We start from the raw sequence: 20916 nt of genomic DNA on the forward strand, positions 1-20916 counted from the left end.
TTAGTCAGCAGTAATTGTTATTTAATTATGCTCCTGAAAGCAGCGCAAATATTTAGACTCATCTGGTCTGTTTGATTAACAACCTTGAGGAGAGACTTTGTCAGGCATTAAAAATGGCTTTCCACTGAGATGTTTACAAAGCAGTAACGCAGGCATTTTGTTCTCCTCCACTGGGTGGGTGTAGTGCCAGGCATGCCTTCATGTGTCTGCCTTGCTAGAATATGCATATAGCCACCTGAAAACTTCTAGTAGCACACTTGTTTGTCAAGTCTTGAAACTCGCACTCACAATCCAAAGGTTCTAGACTCTTTGTTACTTGGTTAGCTCACGTCCCTGGTCATACTGAGCGCAATCCATCATATTGTGTCATTTAAAAGACAACATTCTTGTTTTCTCAGAAATCGAAGATTTTTGCCTGCCTCTAAAATGTCTTCTGAGTTTTGACTCCACCACCATAACAGCCACCGTCACAACTGCTTTGGGAATCTTCACTCTCTCTTCCTCGCAGAAGCCTTCTAATTCTGCAATATGCTTGAACCATCATTTGTGTGCACAGCATGTTTAAGATCTAGCCACAGATTTTCTATGATATATAAGTCATGTGACTATGAGGCCTGTTCTTAAAGTTTCAGCTTGTGCTTCGTTGAAGTCGTTCATGGTGGATTTTAAGGTGGATTTGGATCATCTTATTTTCAGCTTCTCGTCAGTTTCAGTTTCTTTTCTGTGTCACATTTGCTTTCAGAATTTACTGATATTTAGTGGAATCCATTCCTCCACCCATGCAGTGTTTCCTATGCCTCTGGCTGCCACACAACCCCATAACAAAACTAGCCCCATGCCAAACAGTTGAATGAATAGATTTTTCGCTGCTCCTTTTCCCCCTAAAGATACCATGGTTTTTCATTTTACTTCATCAGTCCACAGCGCTCGTCTCCAAATGCTCTTCTATATTTTGTTTTGCAGATGTTCCCTCAGAAGTTGACTTCTTGTAGTGAAATTTGATTTGGATGACTTTTCCATACAGATCTTGTTTGTGTTGTGTTATCTCGCACAGTAGAATGGTACACCATCACGTCAACCAGTGGAAAGTTCGTAAGCCGGAAGCTACTGGCAAGTCTTGACCCGCCTAACAGTCCTTTTGGGTCAGTTAAGGCCAAATAAGTTAATAATGTTCTGACTTTACAACTGGAAAGACGTCCAACCTTCTTCACGTGCCACAAGTACTGTTTGCTTTTTTTTGTTGGTTGTAGAATCGGAAGAGATTGTCTGATTGTAGGAGAAGAGAGGACTCGAGAACTGGAGCTGAAAATTCTGGGCAGCTTCTGCTTTAAGCCAGAATACTGACAGGATTTTCTCTCCAAATTAGCTTCAATGATATTTCTTACAGGCACATGTAATCTCACTCCTAACTTTCTCTGCACAGTGCCATCCCTTCTGAATGCTCCCTGCCTGCTTCAAACCACATTTCACCATTCATGAGTTCTTTTCTCTGGGCTAATGGGCTAAACAGTAAACTCCCGACGTCTCCTATCTCTCCTCTTCACAAAGTCTCTGCAGCACAATCTTGCCGATGGTCGTGAGCGCATGTGGTTACTCATATAGATAGACAAAACCTTCATTAACTTTCTCGCTATCTTCATCTCTTCTCCACTGGTGTGGTAAAGAGGGCTGTATGAATGCCACAAAATCAGATTCATTCACCCCACTTCATGCAGAGTTTGACTCTTTACTGTGTGAAAGTGTTTCATTGGGCATCTTTTGGGCTTCATTGTTTAAAACTGTTTGCCTGTCTCTGTCTGCAGAGATGGAGATAAGCCCTTACTGTCCACCAGCGGTTCAGCTGTCAATCAAATAGCCAGTTCATCATGCTAATCTCATAATGATGAGTCATAGTTCCAGCGGACTGACTGCACAATGTAGGAATGGTTCATTTGCTGTAACCTAACAATTACAGACACATTCCTTATAATCCTGATGTGTGCTGAACTTCACAAAGATGAAACTAGAACTTTGAAGAAAGATAATCGTTCAGTTGGCTGTGACTGTGTGTGTGTGTGTGTGTGTGTGTGTGTGTGTGTGTGTGTGTGTGTGTGTGTGTATCTGAAGGGAACCTTGATTTCTGTAAATTGGAAAATACATGGCTGTGATTATATATTTATATCATATCATGCTTTTTGTATTTAAGCTCTGCAAGTATTGTAGTTGCCCAAAGTTGCCCGATCACATTTTTTTATCTGCAGTATCTATGTAGATACAGCCAAACAAGCTTTTCCATTGATTAAGACTTCAGGAGCTGGACAGAAGGCCTAATGTGTCAGATTAACCACCAACATTATCAGGATGTTACAGAGGAACCAACCAATCATGCTTTGATTTACATGGTTTGGGACCATGAGCTTGAGAAAAAAAATGACTCCCGGCCTTCTGGTAGTCCTAGATATGGCCATCTGCAAATGTGTTGACACCCCAAATCAATTACATATTCTGTTGATTGAGTAAAAAACAACTATGCATACTGTAAAGAGAACACATTTTAATTTTACTGTTTAATTGCAAATTGAAAGAACTGTTGCTGATGTTAATATATTAGGGAAAAAATAAGTAAAGAGTCAAAAGTTAATATTTATTTTAATATTATATTTAACATCTGATGTGTATTTTTTTTCTCAGACTATTAAACTTAGAAAATCATTTGCAGAAAAATATTGAAGTTTGTGCCTTTTAGAGGTTGTAACGTATATTTACTCAACTAGGAAAATCAACAAAACATGCAAATTTAGCAGAGATATAGAAACGTCTGCACAAACAAATAATGGTCTAACCAGGTTTCAGTCTGTTTTTAGAAATATATATATAAAAAACAAACAAACAACAAAAACATAGATACAGATAAAGTCAAAAAAATGTTCATGTGCATTGACTTTAGCGTAGTGCTAATCTTTGTAATGTGAAATTAAGCACATAAACAGTAATTGTGCATGTAAATGTGAAGACACATGTTCTCTGTAGTGATTTGGCTGCATGCATATTTTTGACCATTGTGGACAAACGTTTGCATATAACAGCATACGGTACTGGGTCACTCGCAGAATGATGATGTGACATTTCTGGGCCGAACCGAAGGCATAGCTCTAACAATCGTGGTTTGACACTGGTGCATAGTGAGCAAAACTGGAGGAGAGAGTGTGTATGTGTATTAGCCTCTCTGTGTGAGACAGGCTCCTGTGGACACATCGGCCTAAGAATGCAAGAACACCACCAAGCATAACTAATCAACCTTTGCAAAATTAACTGAACACCACATGCTACAAACAACCAATCAGCCAGTTCAGAGACAAACAGCACGGCTTCCTGCTTACAAGTGCGTGTGTGTGTGTGTGTGTGTGTGTGTGTGTGTGTGTGTGTGCCCGCGCATGTGACTGTGCATGTTCTGAGCAAAACAGCATGTTTCCCACACACCAGGCTAGTCCATTAGCCTACGTGGCCCTCTCCAACAACACTCTTCACGATACATCTCATTAAACACCATTTAACACTCTCCCTACTGCTAGGCCATAGATAAGAGTGTGTGCGTGTGCGTGTGTGTGTGTGTGTGTGTGTGTGTGTGTGTGTGTGTGTGTGTACGTACAGTATTTCACTTACCACAATCAATTTGCATATGGAAGAAAGAAGCATATCAAGAGAGAGAAAGACAGCATGTGTGTGTGTGGTGTCTCAGTTGGGATGTCTGTGGTTCCATCAGTTTCCATCTACACTCTGTCCAAATGAAACACTTGCTGGCCTGTGTATTTTAGATGAACTGCAATGAACTTTGATTCAAACTAACATTCTACTGAGTTTATAGCCAACAAAATGGGAATAATGCCCCCCAGTTGTCCGAGCCACACATTAACACTAATTTCATGAACAGCACTGTATACTATTAGCAGCGAAAGAGCATTAGAGAAATGAACCAATTCAAATAAGGCTGCATCTGCCTCCAGATCTCCATTTAAGTTCATTTAAGCTCATTTAAACCGTGTCAGGTCTGTGGTTATGCTTTTCCTGCAGCATACAGTGAGAGAGAGAATGGGCCGTACCCTCAACTGTGGATTGATATAACCGCATTAGGGCTTTTCCCTTTTTTCTTAAGGCATTTCAACTGGCGATGAAAAGCCAGACTTCTTAGATAGCATTACACTATGAATACAAATGTAGCTACCTGTAGGTTTAAGGCAGACAATGTCACTTTAGAACTATTAAGACAGGGGCAAACATTCCTTTTCCATCCTTTTTATTTGCACTGGATTTCCTGTCTAAAATTCATTTTATTGGATTAGCGTTCATACAGTGACACTGTATACAAGGATTGCTTGTATACAGCCCAATGTCAAAGTTGAAGCCTCAGAATTCTAACTGTCCTGCAAACTATGAGAGCAATGTTTTGTACCTGGGAACAGAGGTTCCTCTAATTCGTTTCACAGGACACTGATGCCAAATCTAGAACTTTAACTAATTTTAGGTGCTCTCCTGGTGGAGCCTTGTGAAAGCTACTCATGCCTACACACTTTGCGAGAATGCTTGCTGGACTACTTGTTGCAGTGCTTACTAGACTTGGCTTTGAGATCTGATCATCTTACATGTTGAAGGTCTCAAAAGCCTACTGTCCTTTTACATGGTCTACAGAAGCAGAAGCAGCAGCTAGAGTGCTATGGACTAGAAAACATGCCTCAGGTGTAAACCTGGAAGGCCTCTTGTATCATTCACTCCATTTATACGGCCTGAATGTAGAGTTACTAGTCAAGCCTTAAAAGCTGTGACACAGGGACTGCTTGTGGCACTACTGGGCCTCACTTGCTTTCCCATCTGTTAGTCCTATTGCTCTCTTCATTTACATAAGCCACCTGGCCAAACAGCTCCTTGCTACCTTATTTTAGACAGTAGGCTACATCCTCCAAGACTGTGGCAGACACTTGGCTGTTCTGGCTTGTTTTCTTGGAACAAAACATAACGGATGGGCTAAACACTCTTCAGGGCTATGGATCCTGATGACTGCATCTCACGGCCACAGATAACAAACAGTGGTACCATCAAGGAAGAGGAGCCTCTTGTTCATTGCAAGAAAAGGTTCATATTACATTGTTTTGAGCATTTATTGCTGCATTTATTTATTACTCTTGCATTTATTACGCACAATGGCTCGGCTGCATCTTTTCATATGTGACAGCATGGCTTTCATTTGGCCCCTGTAAAAACATCAGGGCAAGAATCCCGTCACAGCAAAATAGAGCTGGGGGATTTTACTCAGGGTTACTTTAGTGATTGGTGAAAGATGTGGGTGAGCTGCATGCGCTGTCTTGACTCGACCTCTTATTTTTTTAGACAAACCAAATATGTGTATATTACAGCTACATCCTGGGCAGTGCTGAAAGGTGTTTCACTGATGGCCATCTGCTCAGCAGCTACTAGGCCTTTGCCCTGCATATTTGCATGCTTCTATGAATTCTGAAAGATGGCCAGAGTTTAGGAATGTGAGAAAAGTGAGCAGGGTGTTTGTATTACTGGCTGTGTTGCACACAAACTCAGTGGACAGATGCACCTGCGCTCAGTTTGAGACCTTTTGCCAACCAAGTCACTGCATGACTGTTGGCACACTTTCTCAACCTGCCTGCAGGTGCAGGAGGGGTACCCGTTGTGTTTTGCGCCACATCTAGTGGTCTTGTGGAATCCACAGTCACGTTCATAACTTTTCCAAAGTTTTCCAAAGACAACTACGAGATTTTCTGACAAATTTGCATTGCCTTCATTTTCGTATTATCTCTCCGACAGTCGACGTGTTTATCTTTACAACAAGCAATGGCAGACAAAAGGCAGCAGCACTGGGAGTTCCTTTTTCAAACACTGCATATTTGAGATGTTTCACAAATCATATATTCCTCAGACATGTGGAATATTTTTCTGGCCTTATTTTTCCTTTGATTACTTTTGAAGCAAGAAAATGCTTGGCAAAATTCAGTCTCCTGGGAAAGATGTCAATAAAAACCTTTTAAACGAGACATTGAGAGTGAGAGAGCTAAAAGAAAAGGGTATGAATGGAAAGTAGGTCTTCTACCTCAAATAGATATTTGATGAACCAGCTTTCCTATTTCTTTGAAACATTACATATTTAGATGCAGACAGAGACACACATACTTAAACACATAAGTGTATTTATTTGCATTATCTGTTTGTGTGTACATGTATTTAAGTGTGCATGCATGTTTGTGCACATGCCTGCCTAAAATCATTGAAGCTATACACTGAAATGGAAGTTTCACTCTTTCATATACTATTGTGATATGTCTAACTAATATCACATTTCAGGTATACTTGCATTTAAATTCTAGATTATATACTTATAATAGTTGGACATGCCTTTCTTAAATCACAGGCTACCGTGCATCATTTAAAAGCACCTTATTTACAAAAAAAAATATTATAATGCAAATTTTTGAAAATGCTTTCAATCTTACATTCGATCTTTTCTTTCTACCAGTCATATTTACTATGATGCATATACTAATTATGGGCTTAGGCTGGCAAGCTCATTTGGCATATAAAACGAACGATACATTTAATGATTTAAACGTTCCTCAAAAATGGAGAAATCACTTATCATTTATCTAGTATCTCATTCCTACAGCGTTCTTTCAAAAAACCTTCAGGGCAAAATTATAGGCACCCTCAAGAATACTTTACACCTACAGTGTGTATAGAAGAGGGAAGCCTCAGAATATCAAGGGATTAGAAATGTTCTGTGTAGAGGAATGATCCAAGATCCCTCGACAAATGTTCTCAAATCTCGTTAAGCACTAAAGGAAGCAGTTCAGTGCTGTTTTTTATTTAGGCTTTACCAAATCCTAGTAATGGGGGTGCCAACTTTGTCAATAATTCTGGAGTTGACTGTGTGTATACGCAGAAGAGCAGCAGCCGTTCAGGGCTATCAGAGCACTGCTCCATCACACATATAAACACATCACATTCTCCTGTCCTCTCTGATATTTACTCCCCTGCATAAGCACACACACACACACACACACACACACACTCATCAGCAAAGTCAAATACATTTTTAGCAGTCAGAGGCATGCTGGCTGGGAGAAGTCTTTCTGACAGGTGTGAAATCCTTCCATTGCAGCCTTACACAGCAGTAATCAGCCACCCCTCCCTCAATATATCCCACCCCACACACACACGGTCACAAAAAGGGCAGCCATGTGTCATTTGAGTGACACTGACTGGAGCATGCAGTGGAAGATAACACAGTGTGAGAGCCATTCATTTACCATGGGTCGTTCCACACACACACACACACACACACACACACACACACACACACACACACACACACACACACACACACACACACACACACACTATTCTATTAAAATACAAAACAAAATTGTAAATCAAAACAAATTTACTAAATGACTACACTGTTTTATTTGCTTAATGGTCAATATCAGAGTGCTCATTACTTTAGTGTGTTCTCCATATGCACAGATTGGATTACTTGAAAGCAAAATTTCAGACTCTTAAAAAAAGGAACAGGATTGTTGCTGGTACATTTTGGCATAAGCGATTAACACTTAGTGGGAGACTTTTTAATATTATTTCATTAAAGAGCCACATACAATCTATGTCTCACATAGTTTGGCTCGCTTAAACACAAAAGCACACACACTCAGAGTCACTGCCCATGTGTTTATCTTTTCTCAGTGCGTGAGCTTCAGTGACCTCATATTGTAGTCGCAGTTTTGACTTTGTGGGGCTGTGTTTTGTTTTTTATTGTAGAAGGGGCACATTTTGAGCTTGAGTCTTGGTTCGAAAAAAATAAGTGGCAAAGGACACAAAGCAGGGGTGAAAAAACACAGAAAGTGAAACTATCAATATTCACCTAATTATAGGCGGAAAGTCCTTAAACCCATGTCAGAAAGAATCAACACCTAAACATACTCGGGTATGAATTAAAGGAAAAGCCTCAAAATATTTTTGTGTTCTCCACTTTTGACTGAAAGCTATTTGAAGCAGGAGAAGAATACCTCAAATCCAAGTCCTTTCCCATCATTTTCCCTTTATTTCTATCCAGCAAATCAACAACCGAGGTCAAACAGGTAATAGAAGATTATGGCCGATAGCTTTCTTGCATACTGCAGAGCTGAAAAACTCCATTGGTCATCTTTCTGCTGTGAGAAGCAATTCAACGCAAAGGGTCTGAAAGGATGTGTAGCTGTCAATCAAAGTCAAGCAAAGAAGCTGCTCGTGTTCTCAGAATACATCTCAACCTCACTGAATACATTTGGAATTACTTGGGTCATGAGAAAGAAATTAGAAGAAGAAAATACAACCAACTTCGAAGACTGAACTTTAAAAATATCTCTGCAGTGTAGGAACAGTTAAAGCTAAAGAGATGGCTCTAAGCATTCATTATTTGTAGGAACATTGGCATCATAGCTCCAGTGTAAAACCAAGGACGCCAACTTTGGACACCCAGCATGCCTTGGTTGATCAACTTCCTTTGGGATGAGATGAAAATTCTGCGAATTCACCTGAATCTTTACAGTGTTCCATCTTTATATGAACGGCAACAGACATCCTCCATTCAATTCCGCCAGAATTTGACGAGATCCGGATGACGTATCGGTTCTGTTGAGATTAGTTTGTGAGTCTGTGTGGGCAGGGTCATATTTTAATGTGTCAGTGGGGGCCGTGAGCATGTGGGTTGTGTAAGGGTGCATTTGAGTGTCAGCAGTGACTGATGGTGAGTGTGTGTTGCTGGGTTGTGTATGGGTGTACTTAAGCATCAGTAGGCGCTGATTGTGAGTTTGTGAAGCAATGTATGTGTGTGTTTGTGCGTCAATAGGCCGTGATTCTGATGGCAGGTGCTCTTTTCTCCTTTCACTGCCTCACTGAGCTGCTTCTGAATACCACTGATTCTGCACCTCACTCTTTAGATACGATTCACATGCATCCCCTCGCACACACACCTCTTCACACACACACACGCAAACAGTTTAATACTTTCGGGTATTTTTTTAAAAGTATTTATAAGTGTTTGGTGCAGTATGTATGGGAAAATGCATTGACCGCGTTCTTTGGATGGGTTAAAAAGTATTGTAGGTCAGGTGACAGGAGGTACCAGATCTGTTGCTTTGAAGCTATTAAACTGGCTTGGGGGCTCATAGTTACAGCAAATTATAATGTGAATGTGTAAAAGCGACTAAACAAAAGAATGAGTTACAGACTAGACAGAAAAACTTCAGTGAGAGAAAGAGAGAGAGAGACTAATAGTAGCGGACAGAGCGGAATGAGCTGGAGATGGCAAACTCCAGCTCAGTAGCAACCTGACCTTTAATGAAATGAATATATGAAAGGGCTGAAAAGATTGCTTTCAGTTTGAGAAATGGATCACCTTGTCCATTAATCATGCAAAACTCATATATACTTCCGCTTTGTAATTTCTCCCAATTAGCCTGCGGATTATTAAAGATTTCTCAAGGATGTAGAAGTGAGCAAGGATGGTAGTGATAATGATGATGATCAAAACAGTAAACAACATTTGACAAGTGTTGGCTCTTCAGGTTGTTTAATACATCATCAACATTCAGTGCCCTTTAGGATTATTGGCATACTGGCAATATTGTTGTCTGTTTGATCGTTCACTGAAAATATATGAGAAACAAATCTGTAAATGATAACAAATGCTTATTTTCATATTGCTGCCCTTGTGAATACTGGGGTTAAAAAGGCTATGGTTAGGTTTTTTGTGTAGGAATAGCATTGAGCTACATGTTCATTGAAAATCCTCACACAGATAGGAATACAAGTGTCGATGGTTAGTAAAGATGTAAATCCCCAACCTCAGAATGGGTCCATTCAATGGTGATTCTTTTGAAAATGATTCAATGAATCATGCAAACTCCAGAAGACAGTTCATCAAATTTCTGGCCTCTTAGTGCTGCCCTGGTCAACGGAGCTGCTGTAAAGTGGAAATGTCTGAAATCAACAGCTCAAAGGTGAAGTGACAGACCACACACGCTCGCCAAATGATACCACTTAGTGAGAAAGCACGACACACACGATCCTCTGGATAACCATACACAAAACCACGCACTGGCTCAGCGCCGTTATACTCTGAAGCAGTGAAAATGCCTTATTTGAAATGATGACATATGCTTAACCATTTGGCAGTCTGACTAACCTATCTGGGTTCGGCAAATGCCAGGAGAATAATACCTGCCCAAATGCGTAGGGCCAGCTGTAAAATTTGGTAGAGAAGGAATAATTTCAGCAACAAAGTGGGGCCCAACTTCATGAAGAACACATGAAGTACATTTTATTGTTTTTTTGTCATATAAATTTTGCAGTGTTTAGTTAATACACTCAACCTGCTTTTTGGGGGTGGGTTGGGGGGGGGACTTGCTTTCCATTGTTCAAAGACATCTGCAGATATATCTTCTTCACACCTCAGTCTTCAGTTCAGTTCAGTCTTAGCATTTCCTGCATCTCAAAATCCCAAACACAATGAGATCTAGGGTGGTCAGTCCATTTTTCCGTGAACACCAGGTGATTATTTGTTTTGCAAATCTTCCAATTCTTGGACAGTTTTTTCTCACTAACAGCTTCTTGACATTCTATTCTATTGACATCTTTCAGATCTGATGCAAAAGTAGAGCTTCTCCTGTCCAGTTAACTCCAGCTTTGTTTATTAACTCATCCTTTCCCATTCCTGGTGCAAGTGGATTATTGTTATGTGAGGTCCTCAGAAAAATTGTAGTCATGTTCTGATCCGACTGTCTGTGTCTGTCTGTCTGCCCTGCGTTGGACTGGCGACCTGTCCAGGGTGTATCCTGCCTTCCGCCTGAAGACTGCTGGGATAGGCTCCAGCATCCCCCCTGCGATCCTGACGGAGAAGCGGCTTAGAAAATGGATGGATGGATGGATGTTCTGATCCGTGCATACGTTATATTAATGCATTTACCCTTGTAGTATTTGCTTGCATGTGTGTGTGTGTTAATGGTAAATGTGGGAGTAAATGCCAGGGAAGAATGAAGGAATGGGGGAGTGTTTGGAATCAATGTGCTGGCTTTGTGATGAGGACAAACTATGACAGGTGAATTTTACACCATGTGAGTCAAATCTCTGAGGTTATTGCTCGCTCTCTCTGTCTCTCTCTCTCTCTGTCTCTCTCTCTCTCTCTCTGTCTCTCTCTCTCTCTCTGGTATAGTACTCCTGTGTTTCAGTGATGAACTGTAAGAATGTGAATGTGTGAAAAAAAGAAAAAGACAGAAGATAGCAGAGCGACAGAAGAGAGGGAGGAGAATGAGTGACAGAATGATTTCAAGTTTTTCAGGGCTAATGTAGCACAAAACGGTTTTCTCTCTCTTCCTCTCTGACTTTCTCTCTCTCTCTCTCTCTGTTTGACTGTCAATCTCTCTCTCTCTCAGCCAGATGGTGATCAAACAGAGCCAAGTTGGTCATCTATGACAAACACTGGTTGCAAAGTGTGTGAGTAGTTGAAGTAACAGCATCTGAAAACACAAGCACGCGCACACACACACACACACACACACACACACACACACACACACACACACACACACACACACACACACACACACACACACACACACACACACACACACACACACACACACAGGTGATTTCAGATAGCTCTGTTACGGAGGTCATCCTACCTGGTGTGTGTGTGTGAGGGAGAAGCTAATGACCCATTCAATTATGAAGTCATGGGTTTCTATGTCTAATCATCCATCATATGGTTCTCGCAGAGCTCTCCCTTCTGCTGAACAGATATGACACACACACACACACATCTGCTGTGTTCATCCTTTCATCTTCAGAGATGCTTTACATGCCTTTTCACTCAATAAAACCTCTGAACAAACTTGCTCAGGTCAAGCGATGCGAAATGTGTTTTGACACTGTTTCAAATAAATTCTTTAAATGCTCTCACATTTGCTCTACCAGTGAAACCTCTGAGGTGGTGAGGAGCTCTGCAGCAGATGTTACAGCGTAAAGAGACCATCGATATTTTACTTTTAAGCTTATTTAAACAGAAATCCATGTAGAGTCAAAAATTGTGAGTTTGTGCCAGGCAAGCATGTCATTACACAGTGATGCTTGAAACTGAAAGTCTGTTGAAGCTTGCTCTCGCTGTCCCCTCCACTCAGCATGACGCTAGCCAGTGCTGGTGTCTGTTAGATGTCATAACAGAGCTGACAATTAGTTCTCTCCTCCTAGCGCATTCAGCTGTCCAATGATGTTGCATTAGCGGCGGTTCGAAAAAGATGTGGTGCCAAGTTTCCCATGACTTGATAGACTTCATCTTTCTAGGGCTAGCATTGTGTGACTAGGGGACAGCTGGCTGGAGGGTGGAATAGGACAGGACCAAATTGCAAGGAAAAATGGAAAACAAGGTGGTTCTTCAAGCGTTCATTAACAAAGACCGTGGTTATATAGAGAACCATGAAAGACTTTATTGTATTGTAACATATAATAAAATATATACCCATTTTGAATTTGATTCCTCAACACATTTCAAAAACGGTTGGGACAGGGGTAAAACTGTGAGTACAGTGTTGTATATAGAACCATGTACAATACATTATCCATTGTTCTAAATAATGTGACCATGCAGAGAAGAATTTAAGCTTGAAATGATTCTTTACAGAACCCCTGGTTCTAAATATGGCCATTGCTCTTACTAAACAACCCTTTGAAGAAGAATCTTTAAGTTCATTTTGATATCTTTTTCTAGATATTATCCAGTTTCCCTACTGTAAGCATGTTAATATCAACACCAGAGTCAGCTGAATCAGTCACTAATGTATTCGTTTAATGTTTGTAACATTACATCACTGTTTTACACTGTCCTGTCCATCAGAGATCTCCATGTGTGAAACAGCAGAAACAACACGAAGTCTGATAGCTGGGTGAGTGATTTGAGTGAGTGGCCATGGTGTTTAGAGTGGGCTGGGCTGCTGGCTCAATCCTAACACCCTGAACACTCACCTGCTTTTTCTGAAAGAGAAATATGCAAAAACAGCCGAGACGTCACACTTCATGCTTCATTTATCGGCTGATGCAATAAGAAGTAACATATACGTGAAGTAAAGTTTTGCTCGTTATGTCTCTATTTAAATGTGAACAGGTGAACAATTGTACTCAACTGTATTATAATAAAAAAGAAAAGATTTTGAGAAATGATTTACTCCCTTCAGTGTGTGAAACCGTAATTGTATTGCATGACTATTATTGCTGTGATGTGAAAAGGATATGTGGAGTGTTTCAGTGGATTTTAGAGGACCTCTTTTCACACCATAATATTTTCCTGCTTTCACTTCAAGCTCCAGTCAGAGTTCATTCCGCTTATGCCAACTTCCATTACAACTTCAATCCCAGTTCTCATTACAATGGGAGTGAACTACAACTCATCAAATCCCTGCAGTGGAGAATGTGTGTTGTGGGGCTCCAGCTAAATAAGAGAGAGAGAGAGAGACCAAGACTCAATTTCTCAATTCTCTCATCAATAGCTTTAATTAAAACATTTCGATCACTGTCAAACTGCCCGTAAGAGCTAATTAGATGTGTGTGTGCTACGTACAGTTCCAACATGCATGCACCTTTTTATTCTCTATTTTTTGCTTAGTCCTCATTTCTTTTTTTTTTTCAAAAAGAAAAGAGTTACAGATGTCTCATTGAAATAACGTGTTGACCAGCCAGAGCACGTACTGGAATATAATGACAAACAATACTAGGCTATCATGAGGAGAGGTTCGGAAATGACATATTTAAGCTTATTAAAATTTGTATTTGTTGTTTGTATTTACTCTACGAGGAATATGAGGATCTACAGGGTCAGTCAAAAGTCACAGGACACTGTTTTATTTCAGAAATGAAAGGGAAAATGAAGATGATATCTGTAAGTAGTGGGTGAGGGGGCCTATCTTTTAGGCTATGTCCGGAACATGGCCACGATCTTGAAAGCTGCCCTATTGGATCAAGGTCAGGTTTTTCCAATGGGAAGGTGGTCATGTAGCATATAAAAAAAGACCTGAGTTGTCTCAGAAATCGATTGCTGCAATCAGATTTGCAGTATCTCTTGTGGTTCAAAAAATATCAACACAGAAAGTTGCAACAACTGGCAACGTTGCCTGTGATGCACAGCAATTTGACGCGTCCACTGCGCTGTCCCTGGTGCTGAACACAGAGCTGAAGGCGCAGGATCCAATCGTTATGAACCCGCATGAGAATCGCTGGAGAAAAGCTGTCACAAGCCTCCAAAAGTCACAGGACAGCATTTTATTTTATTTTATTTTATTTTTTATGCTGTCACAAGCCTCCACGATGCGGTGATGAAGGTGATGTTTGTTTGTGGATTTTCTCAGCATACACAATTTGTTTGAGATGACCCCAGAGATAAATGTTGATAATAAAATAAAATAAAAAATAAAATAAAACCTGTCCTGTAACTTTTGTCTCACCACATTCATTGCTAACAGCTATTAAAAAAATGAAATTGAGCACACCAATGTAATCTCCACTGACAAACACTGGCAGTAGAATGGCTCATATTGAAGAGATCTTTGACATTTAACCTGGCACATCATAGGATGCCACAAGTCAGTTTTCAGAATTTTCTGCCCTGCTAGATCTGCCCCAATCAACTGTGAGTAGTATTATTGTGAAATTCAAGCATACAGCCCCAACAGCATCACAGCCACAGAGTGGTAGACCACACAAATTCACAAAGTGGGGCCGATGAGTGTTGACATGCAAAAAACTGCCAATCCTCTGTTGTATCACTTTCTACAGAGTTCCAAGCTGCCTTTGCAAGCAACATCAGCACAAGAAATGAGCATCGGGAGCTTCATGAAATGAGTTTCCATGGATGAGCAGCCGTACACATGAGATCACACTAAGATCAAAATGAACACTATCAAGTGTTAGCAGTAGTGATATAAAGCACACAGCCGCTGGGCTCTGAAGCAGTGGAACCAGAGTTCTCTGGATTGATGAATCATGATTCACCATCTGCAAGTCTCATGGATGGATCTGGGCTTGGCAGATGCCAGGAGAATGCTGCCAACTGGAGTGCACAGTGCCAACAGTGAAGGGGGTATAGTGGTCTGGAGTTGCTAGGCCCCTTAGTTCCAGTGAAGGGACATTTTAATGCTACAGCAAACAAAGACATTTTAGATTCCTTCATGCTTCTAACTTTGTGGCAACAGTTTGAAGAATGCCCTTTCCCATTCCAGCTGTGCAGAAAGCCATAATAACAGGGTTTTAACCCCAGTGAACACAATGCAAGGGTTCTTTAATTGTTACATGCTTGACATTGTAACTATAAAACATTCCTTTTGGTGTTAAATAGAACCATATGCAAAAAGGCTCTATGTAGAACCGCGTACAACACATTCTTCATTAATCTGAAGAAACATTTCACCAAGCAAAAAACAACCCTTTGAGTACTCATGGTTCTATTTACAAGCATTGTTCTTACTACAGAACCTTTAAAGAAGCATCACTTTTCAGAGTGAGCTTAATTCCACAGGAATGATAACTATAAACTAGTCCGTGATCATACTCCACAAGTTGATTGACATGAGTCTTGCCATTCACCCGTATTATATCAGGGTGCATTACTTGTCCTATTTTTTTTCTATCTCTTACAAAACTCTCTCCCTGTTTCTCTGCAGGTTCTGTCAGAACTCATTGCTCTAACAGCCATCAGACCGTCAGCCTGCTGTTTGCAGGGACCTTTCTCAACTGCCTCCTCTACTGACTTATCAAGTCTGGAAGAACAGCAATTCAAGTGATTAGACTTCCATTAGCATTCAGAGCAAAAAATAGCACTTTGCGTGAGCGCAAATACACAAAGACGCCGGTGTCACCAGGTCCACGGCACTGAGTCCTCCACGTAAACACCGCCACAGGGTTCAGTGGACTTCTAACTGCTAAAGGGTATGGCGTGCGTTCTTAGTGGCCATTAGCATCACTTAGCAGAGGCGCATGGCGCGATGCGTGGAGTCTGTGTGTGCTCAGGGTAGGGGGATGAGGGGTCCTGAGACACCCTGCAGAGGGAAAGAGGCAAAACAAAGCACACGCAGTGGGATGTGCGGGTTGCTTCTCGGAACTATGATGTCAGTCTGCACACCCACACTCCCTTAATGTGCATTTGGGTTCTCCGGGTGGAAAATCATGAGCTTGCATGTGAATGCTAAGAAATCAATCATAGTTTAGTTGTCAGTCCTCGGTAGGTCTATGCACATGTTATCAGGCCCAGATCATCAAGTTATGGGCCCCTGGGGGCAAACGTGTTATGGGCCCCTACCTGGCAACCTTTTTCGGGTGGTCAGTGATTTTTCAAGTTAAATATGACCTATGCAGAAACACAACGGCACCATACACATCCATATATACACCATACAACACCATACATACCACAGTGTTAGCTGGTCACCATTATGAGCGCACTTTCTCCCAGTCAAGACAAAACAGCAGCAAGATTACTTATATATTAGAACATTACCCCAACAACCAATGCTTCCCTACAAAGCATGCATTGTCACAACATTATCTGGAAATGTCAAGTGCATGCCAGGTCAAAATATAAACAAACCACAGACCTGGAAAACGGTAGCTGCTGTACTGACAGAGATGTCCAGCTGTGCTTTGTGGCCTGTATTAAAAGGAGCATGTAACAGGCTTTATTTTATCCCCACATTTAATATCAGTAGTCTCAATTACGTAGCCTTACTCTGACGTGATGGGGCAGTTTGGTTATGCTCACTTGTATCTACTTAGCTAACCTAGCTAGCTAACGCAAATGGAATTCACCTCTAACGGATTCTTTCTTTCCAGATGACTAATAGGGAATAGAAATCCCTCTTTTCTCCAATTCATTAAGGACGTCCTTCTCATCCATTTTAAGGGGAAATTGCAGAGTGACACAATATGTCAAAAACAGAAATGGGGTGTCCATCTAAAACAAGGTGTTGCATAGGACCATCATGCTCTGCCAACTACAGCTGGTGTGACACCATCACTATTTATAACCAGTTTGGACTGATAAATCAAGGTGATGAGCCAGTAATTAATCTCAGTGTCGCTGAGCTCTTTTGAGACAGTCAAACCAACCGCCTCTTAGGCAGTGGACATGTTTGCAAAAAATAAGCTCGGCATTGGAGTCGCATTGGGCACCTGCTCATTGAGGTATGTCTTCTTAATGCATTATGAATGTATTCTGAATATGTTACGTTTTATTTAATATAATGCAATACATTACTAGATATATTTCAATGTATTCAATATTCACCATCACTACCTTTTCGGAGTATTTTGCACGACTCTGTGAGTGCAGTGGTCATAGAGTTATAAGAATAGTAACTGGAAAAGTGTTTTTGGAATTTTATGCAGTTATTTCATGTTTTCTCACACCAACCCATAGTCCGTCAGGGGTTTTCGTGTGTTTGATAGACAGCATGTGCCTAATTGCGAGGCATAAAGCGTTTAAGGAGACGAACACAAGTGATAGAGAGCGCCGAGCCCCGTGCGTAAAGATGCGCAAAATCCATGGCCACCGTGTGACCGTGCGCCTGATCGACGCGGCGAACTTTGTCACTCTTCATCACTAACGCACGCAAGAAGGAAACCCCCCTCGCCTCGTGACGTCAGGCAGATCGCTTAAAAAGATGGGCTTCGGAGGTGGGGGGAGATCAGCTGCGACGGAGAGACAGACGAAGAGGAAGCCGCCGCAAAACCCTCACGACTCTTCAAGCCATTTCCCGCCAAATCCACCGCTGGAAAGATGCTCTCCACGCGTGTCCAGTGCGCTCTCGCGCTCCTCTCCCTCGCACTCGCCCTCAGCAGCGTGTCCGGCGCGCCGTCCGACGCCAAACTGCGGCAGTTTCTTCAGAGGTCGCTCATCGGCCCGTCCGGAAAACAGGTAATGAATGAAAGAAAGAAAGAAAGCGAGAGAAAAGAGAGGAAGAACGAGAGAGAATGAGAGAGAGAGATGTTCTACGTCTTTCTGCTAAGCCTCCAAAGCAGCCAAACATTCGGTTCATATCCTATTAAAACTTGTATAATGAGTTGCGCACCGTACTGCGCAGTTACGCTGAGCTACGCTGAGCTACGCTGAGCTGTCCGAGGTGCTGGAATGTTTGGCTTTTCATTCTTCTGCAGGCTTTGGAGCACTTGCATTGCCTAAAACGACGACCTTTGGTTTGTTTTGAATGGTTTTAACCCATTCTTTGTTAATATCTCTGCAACGCAAGGCGCTCAAGAGCAGCGATGTAGTCTAGAGGACTTAAACCAGTCACTGAACGGGTTGCTCCTCTCTCAAAGTAAAAACCACGTACAGCTGAGCTGCGCTCCTAATACTCTTGCGTTGGTTCTAGCACAGACCTTTTAATGGATATGGAGGCTTTACGATATGTCGAGGTTCTTTGAGCACTCCGCATAATGAACACGCTGAGCACTTGGTTTCACGCACACGTCTCATTCAGTAGTTCTTTAAGTGTTCTGCTCAAAGGCAGTGGTTCTATTTAGAACCACTAGCATCTCGAAATGGTTCTTTAGAGTGATGGAGAATGTGTTGCATGGGGTTGTATAGAGAACCTTTCTGAATATGGTTCTATATGGGTTCTGCTTTTGTTACAAAGTCAAGCAATAGAAGATAATACAGCTTTTGTTGCTATAGGGAACCATTCAATTTGAAGAACCATTTTATCATGCAAAGAACTATTTAAGCATGATAGAACTTATGGTTCTAAGCAGAACGATTGCATTTAGTAAAGAACCCTTAAGAACTATGTTTTTTAAGCGAGTGGTACCTTTTCTGGCGCACGTTAATTGGGGTGTGTGTGTGTGTGTGTGTGTGTGCGTGCGTTCCTCTCAACAGGAGCTCGCCAGATACACGCTCGCAGAGTTGCTCTCAGAGCTGGCGCAGGCGGAGAACGAGGCGCTGGAAGCGGAGGACATGCCCCGCGGAGCTGAGCAGGAGGACGTGCGCATGGAGCTGGAGCGCGCCGCCGGTCCCGTGCTCGCGCCCCGCGAGCGCAAAGCGGGATGCAAGAATTTCTTCTGGAAAACTTTCACGTCCTGCTAATCGTTCGTCACCAAACTATCGCCGAGGCCTATTTTTTCCACAGTTTTTTCTCTCCTTTTCTCTCCTTTTGGTTCCCACGCATTCACGACCACATCATGATGTTCATCATTAATGTCTCCAAAAAGTTGTAAATAAGAAAATAAAAGTTGTTAACTTTGGTCTTTTGACGACAGTGACGACAGTTTAAATTGTCATTGATCATTTGACGTTTTGCGGAGAGACTCGAAAGGATGCTTTACGAATGTATGGAAATTCTGCTACTGGTTGTGCTTTAGGCAGAAAAAAATATTTTTAATTGTTTGTTTGAATAAATATCTATGTTTCAGACCCAATGCATGACGCAAATTTGTCATCCAAGACATGCGAGAGAGAGACAGAGAGAGAGAGAGAGAGAGAGAGAGAGACAGAGAGAGAGAGAGAGACAGAGAGAGAGACAGAGAGAGAGAGAAAGAGAGAGAGAGAGAGAGAGAGAGAGAGAGAGGCAGAGAGAGAGAGAGAGAGAGAGAGACAGAGAGAGAGAGAGAGACAGAGAGAGAGACAGAGAGAGAGACAGAGAGAGACAGAGAGAGAGACAGAGAGAGAGAAAGAGAGAGAGAGAGAGAGAGAGAGAGAGACAGAGAGAGACAGAGAGAGAGAGAGACAGAGAGAGAGAGAGAGAGAGAGAGAGAGAGAGAGAGAGAGAGACAGAGAGAGAGAGAGAGACAGAGAGAGAGAGAGAGAGAGAGAGACAGAGAGAGAGAGAGAGAGAGACAGAGAGAGAGAGAGAGACAGAGAGAGAGACAGAGAGACAGAGAGAGAGAGAGAGAGAGAGAGACAGAGAGAGATAGAGAGACAGAGAGAGAGACAGAGAGAGAGAGAGAGAGAGAGAGAGAGACAGAGAGAGAGAGGCTTATATTGATAGAGAATTTTTACAAACCCTTCCGGAAACCTGTGTGTAGAATACAGCAGAATAGAACAAAACAGAAAAGATAAACTTTCAAAGCAGGTTCTTCAATGGTTCCATGGTTCTACCTGGACCTGCGAACACTCACCGAACAATTTAAACGCATAAATGGCTCTTTGCATTGTTAAATGGCTCTTCTCTATGATGGAAACCTGCTATATATGGTTCTTTAACAAACCTTTTTCAATATGTTGTAAGGAGTGCTAAAGAGGGCCACTGTTAAAAGTATTTTAATTGTTTTTGATACTATATAGAACCCTTTTTGTATAAAGATATAGAACAGAATAAAATAGTTCCAAACTACAAAACAACGACCTAAAAGATGGTAGAGTAGAGAAGACTTTCTGCCCTTCATCGATAGGTTAGCTTGTCAACACAACACAAAAAGAGGTCTGAATAAGTGTGACTCCTTACAGTTCACTCAGAACTTTGTCTTTGTAAGAGTGTGATAGAGAGAGAGAGAGAGAGAGAGAGAGAGAGAGAGACAGAGAGAGAGAGAGAGAGAGAGAGAGAGAGACAGAGAGAGAGAGAGAGAGAGAGAGAGAGACAGAGAGAGAGAGAGAGAGAGAGAGAGAGAGAGAGAGAGAGAGAGAGAGAGCATTAAGGAGAATTAAGCTGTGCTGGTAAATTAGCTAGACTTTTAATAACCTCTCCCACGCTAACAGCTTCTGTTAAGAAAGCTCTCAAACAATTAAACCATGAGTGGGTATGATTGCTTTCAGGCTGAGTCTCAATGAATGTGTGTGTGTGTGTGTGTGTGTGTGTGTGTGTGTGTGTGTGTGTGTGTGTGTGTGTGCGCGTGTTATCTCCCTTCACAGGCTGG

The 20916-nt window shown here is 41.7% G+C and overlaps 1 protein-coding gene across 1 annotated transcript; it reads left to right on the forward strand.

Moving 5' to 3' along the window:
* The first annotated feature begins 17733 nt into the window (after positions 1–17733).
* On the forward strand, positions 17734–19478 carry sst1.1 (somatostatin 1, tandem duplicate 1). The gene is made up of 2 exons (XM_017683581.2): positions 17734–17986; positions 18944–19478. Exons 1-2 carry the CDS (start codon positions 17849–17851, stop codon positions 19148–19150), a joined length of 345 nt encoding a protein of 114 aa, XP_017539070.1. The 5' UTR covers positions 17734–17848; the 3' UTR covers positions 19151–19478.
* Positions 19479–20916: the final 1438 nt, after the last annotated feature.

This window comes from Pygocentrus nattereri, chromosome 17 (genome assembly GCF_015220715.1).
Source record: "Pygocentrus nattereri isolate fPygNat1 chromosome 17, fPygNat1.pri, whole genome shotgun sequence".
Lineage (NCBI taxonomy): Eukaryota > Metazoa > Chordata > Actinopteri > Characiformes > Serrasalmidae > Pygocentrus > Pygocentrus nattereri.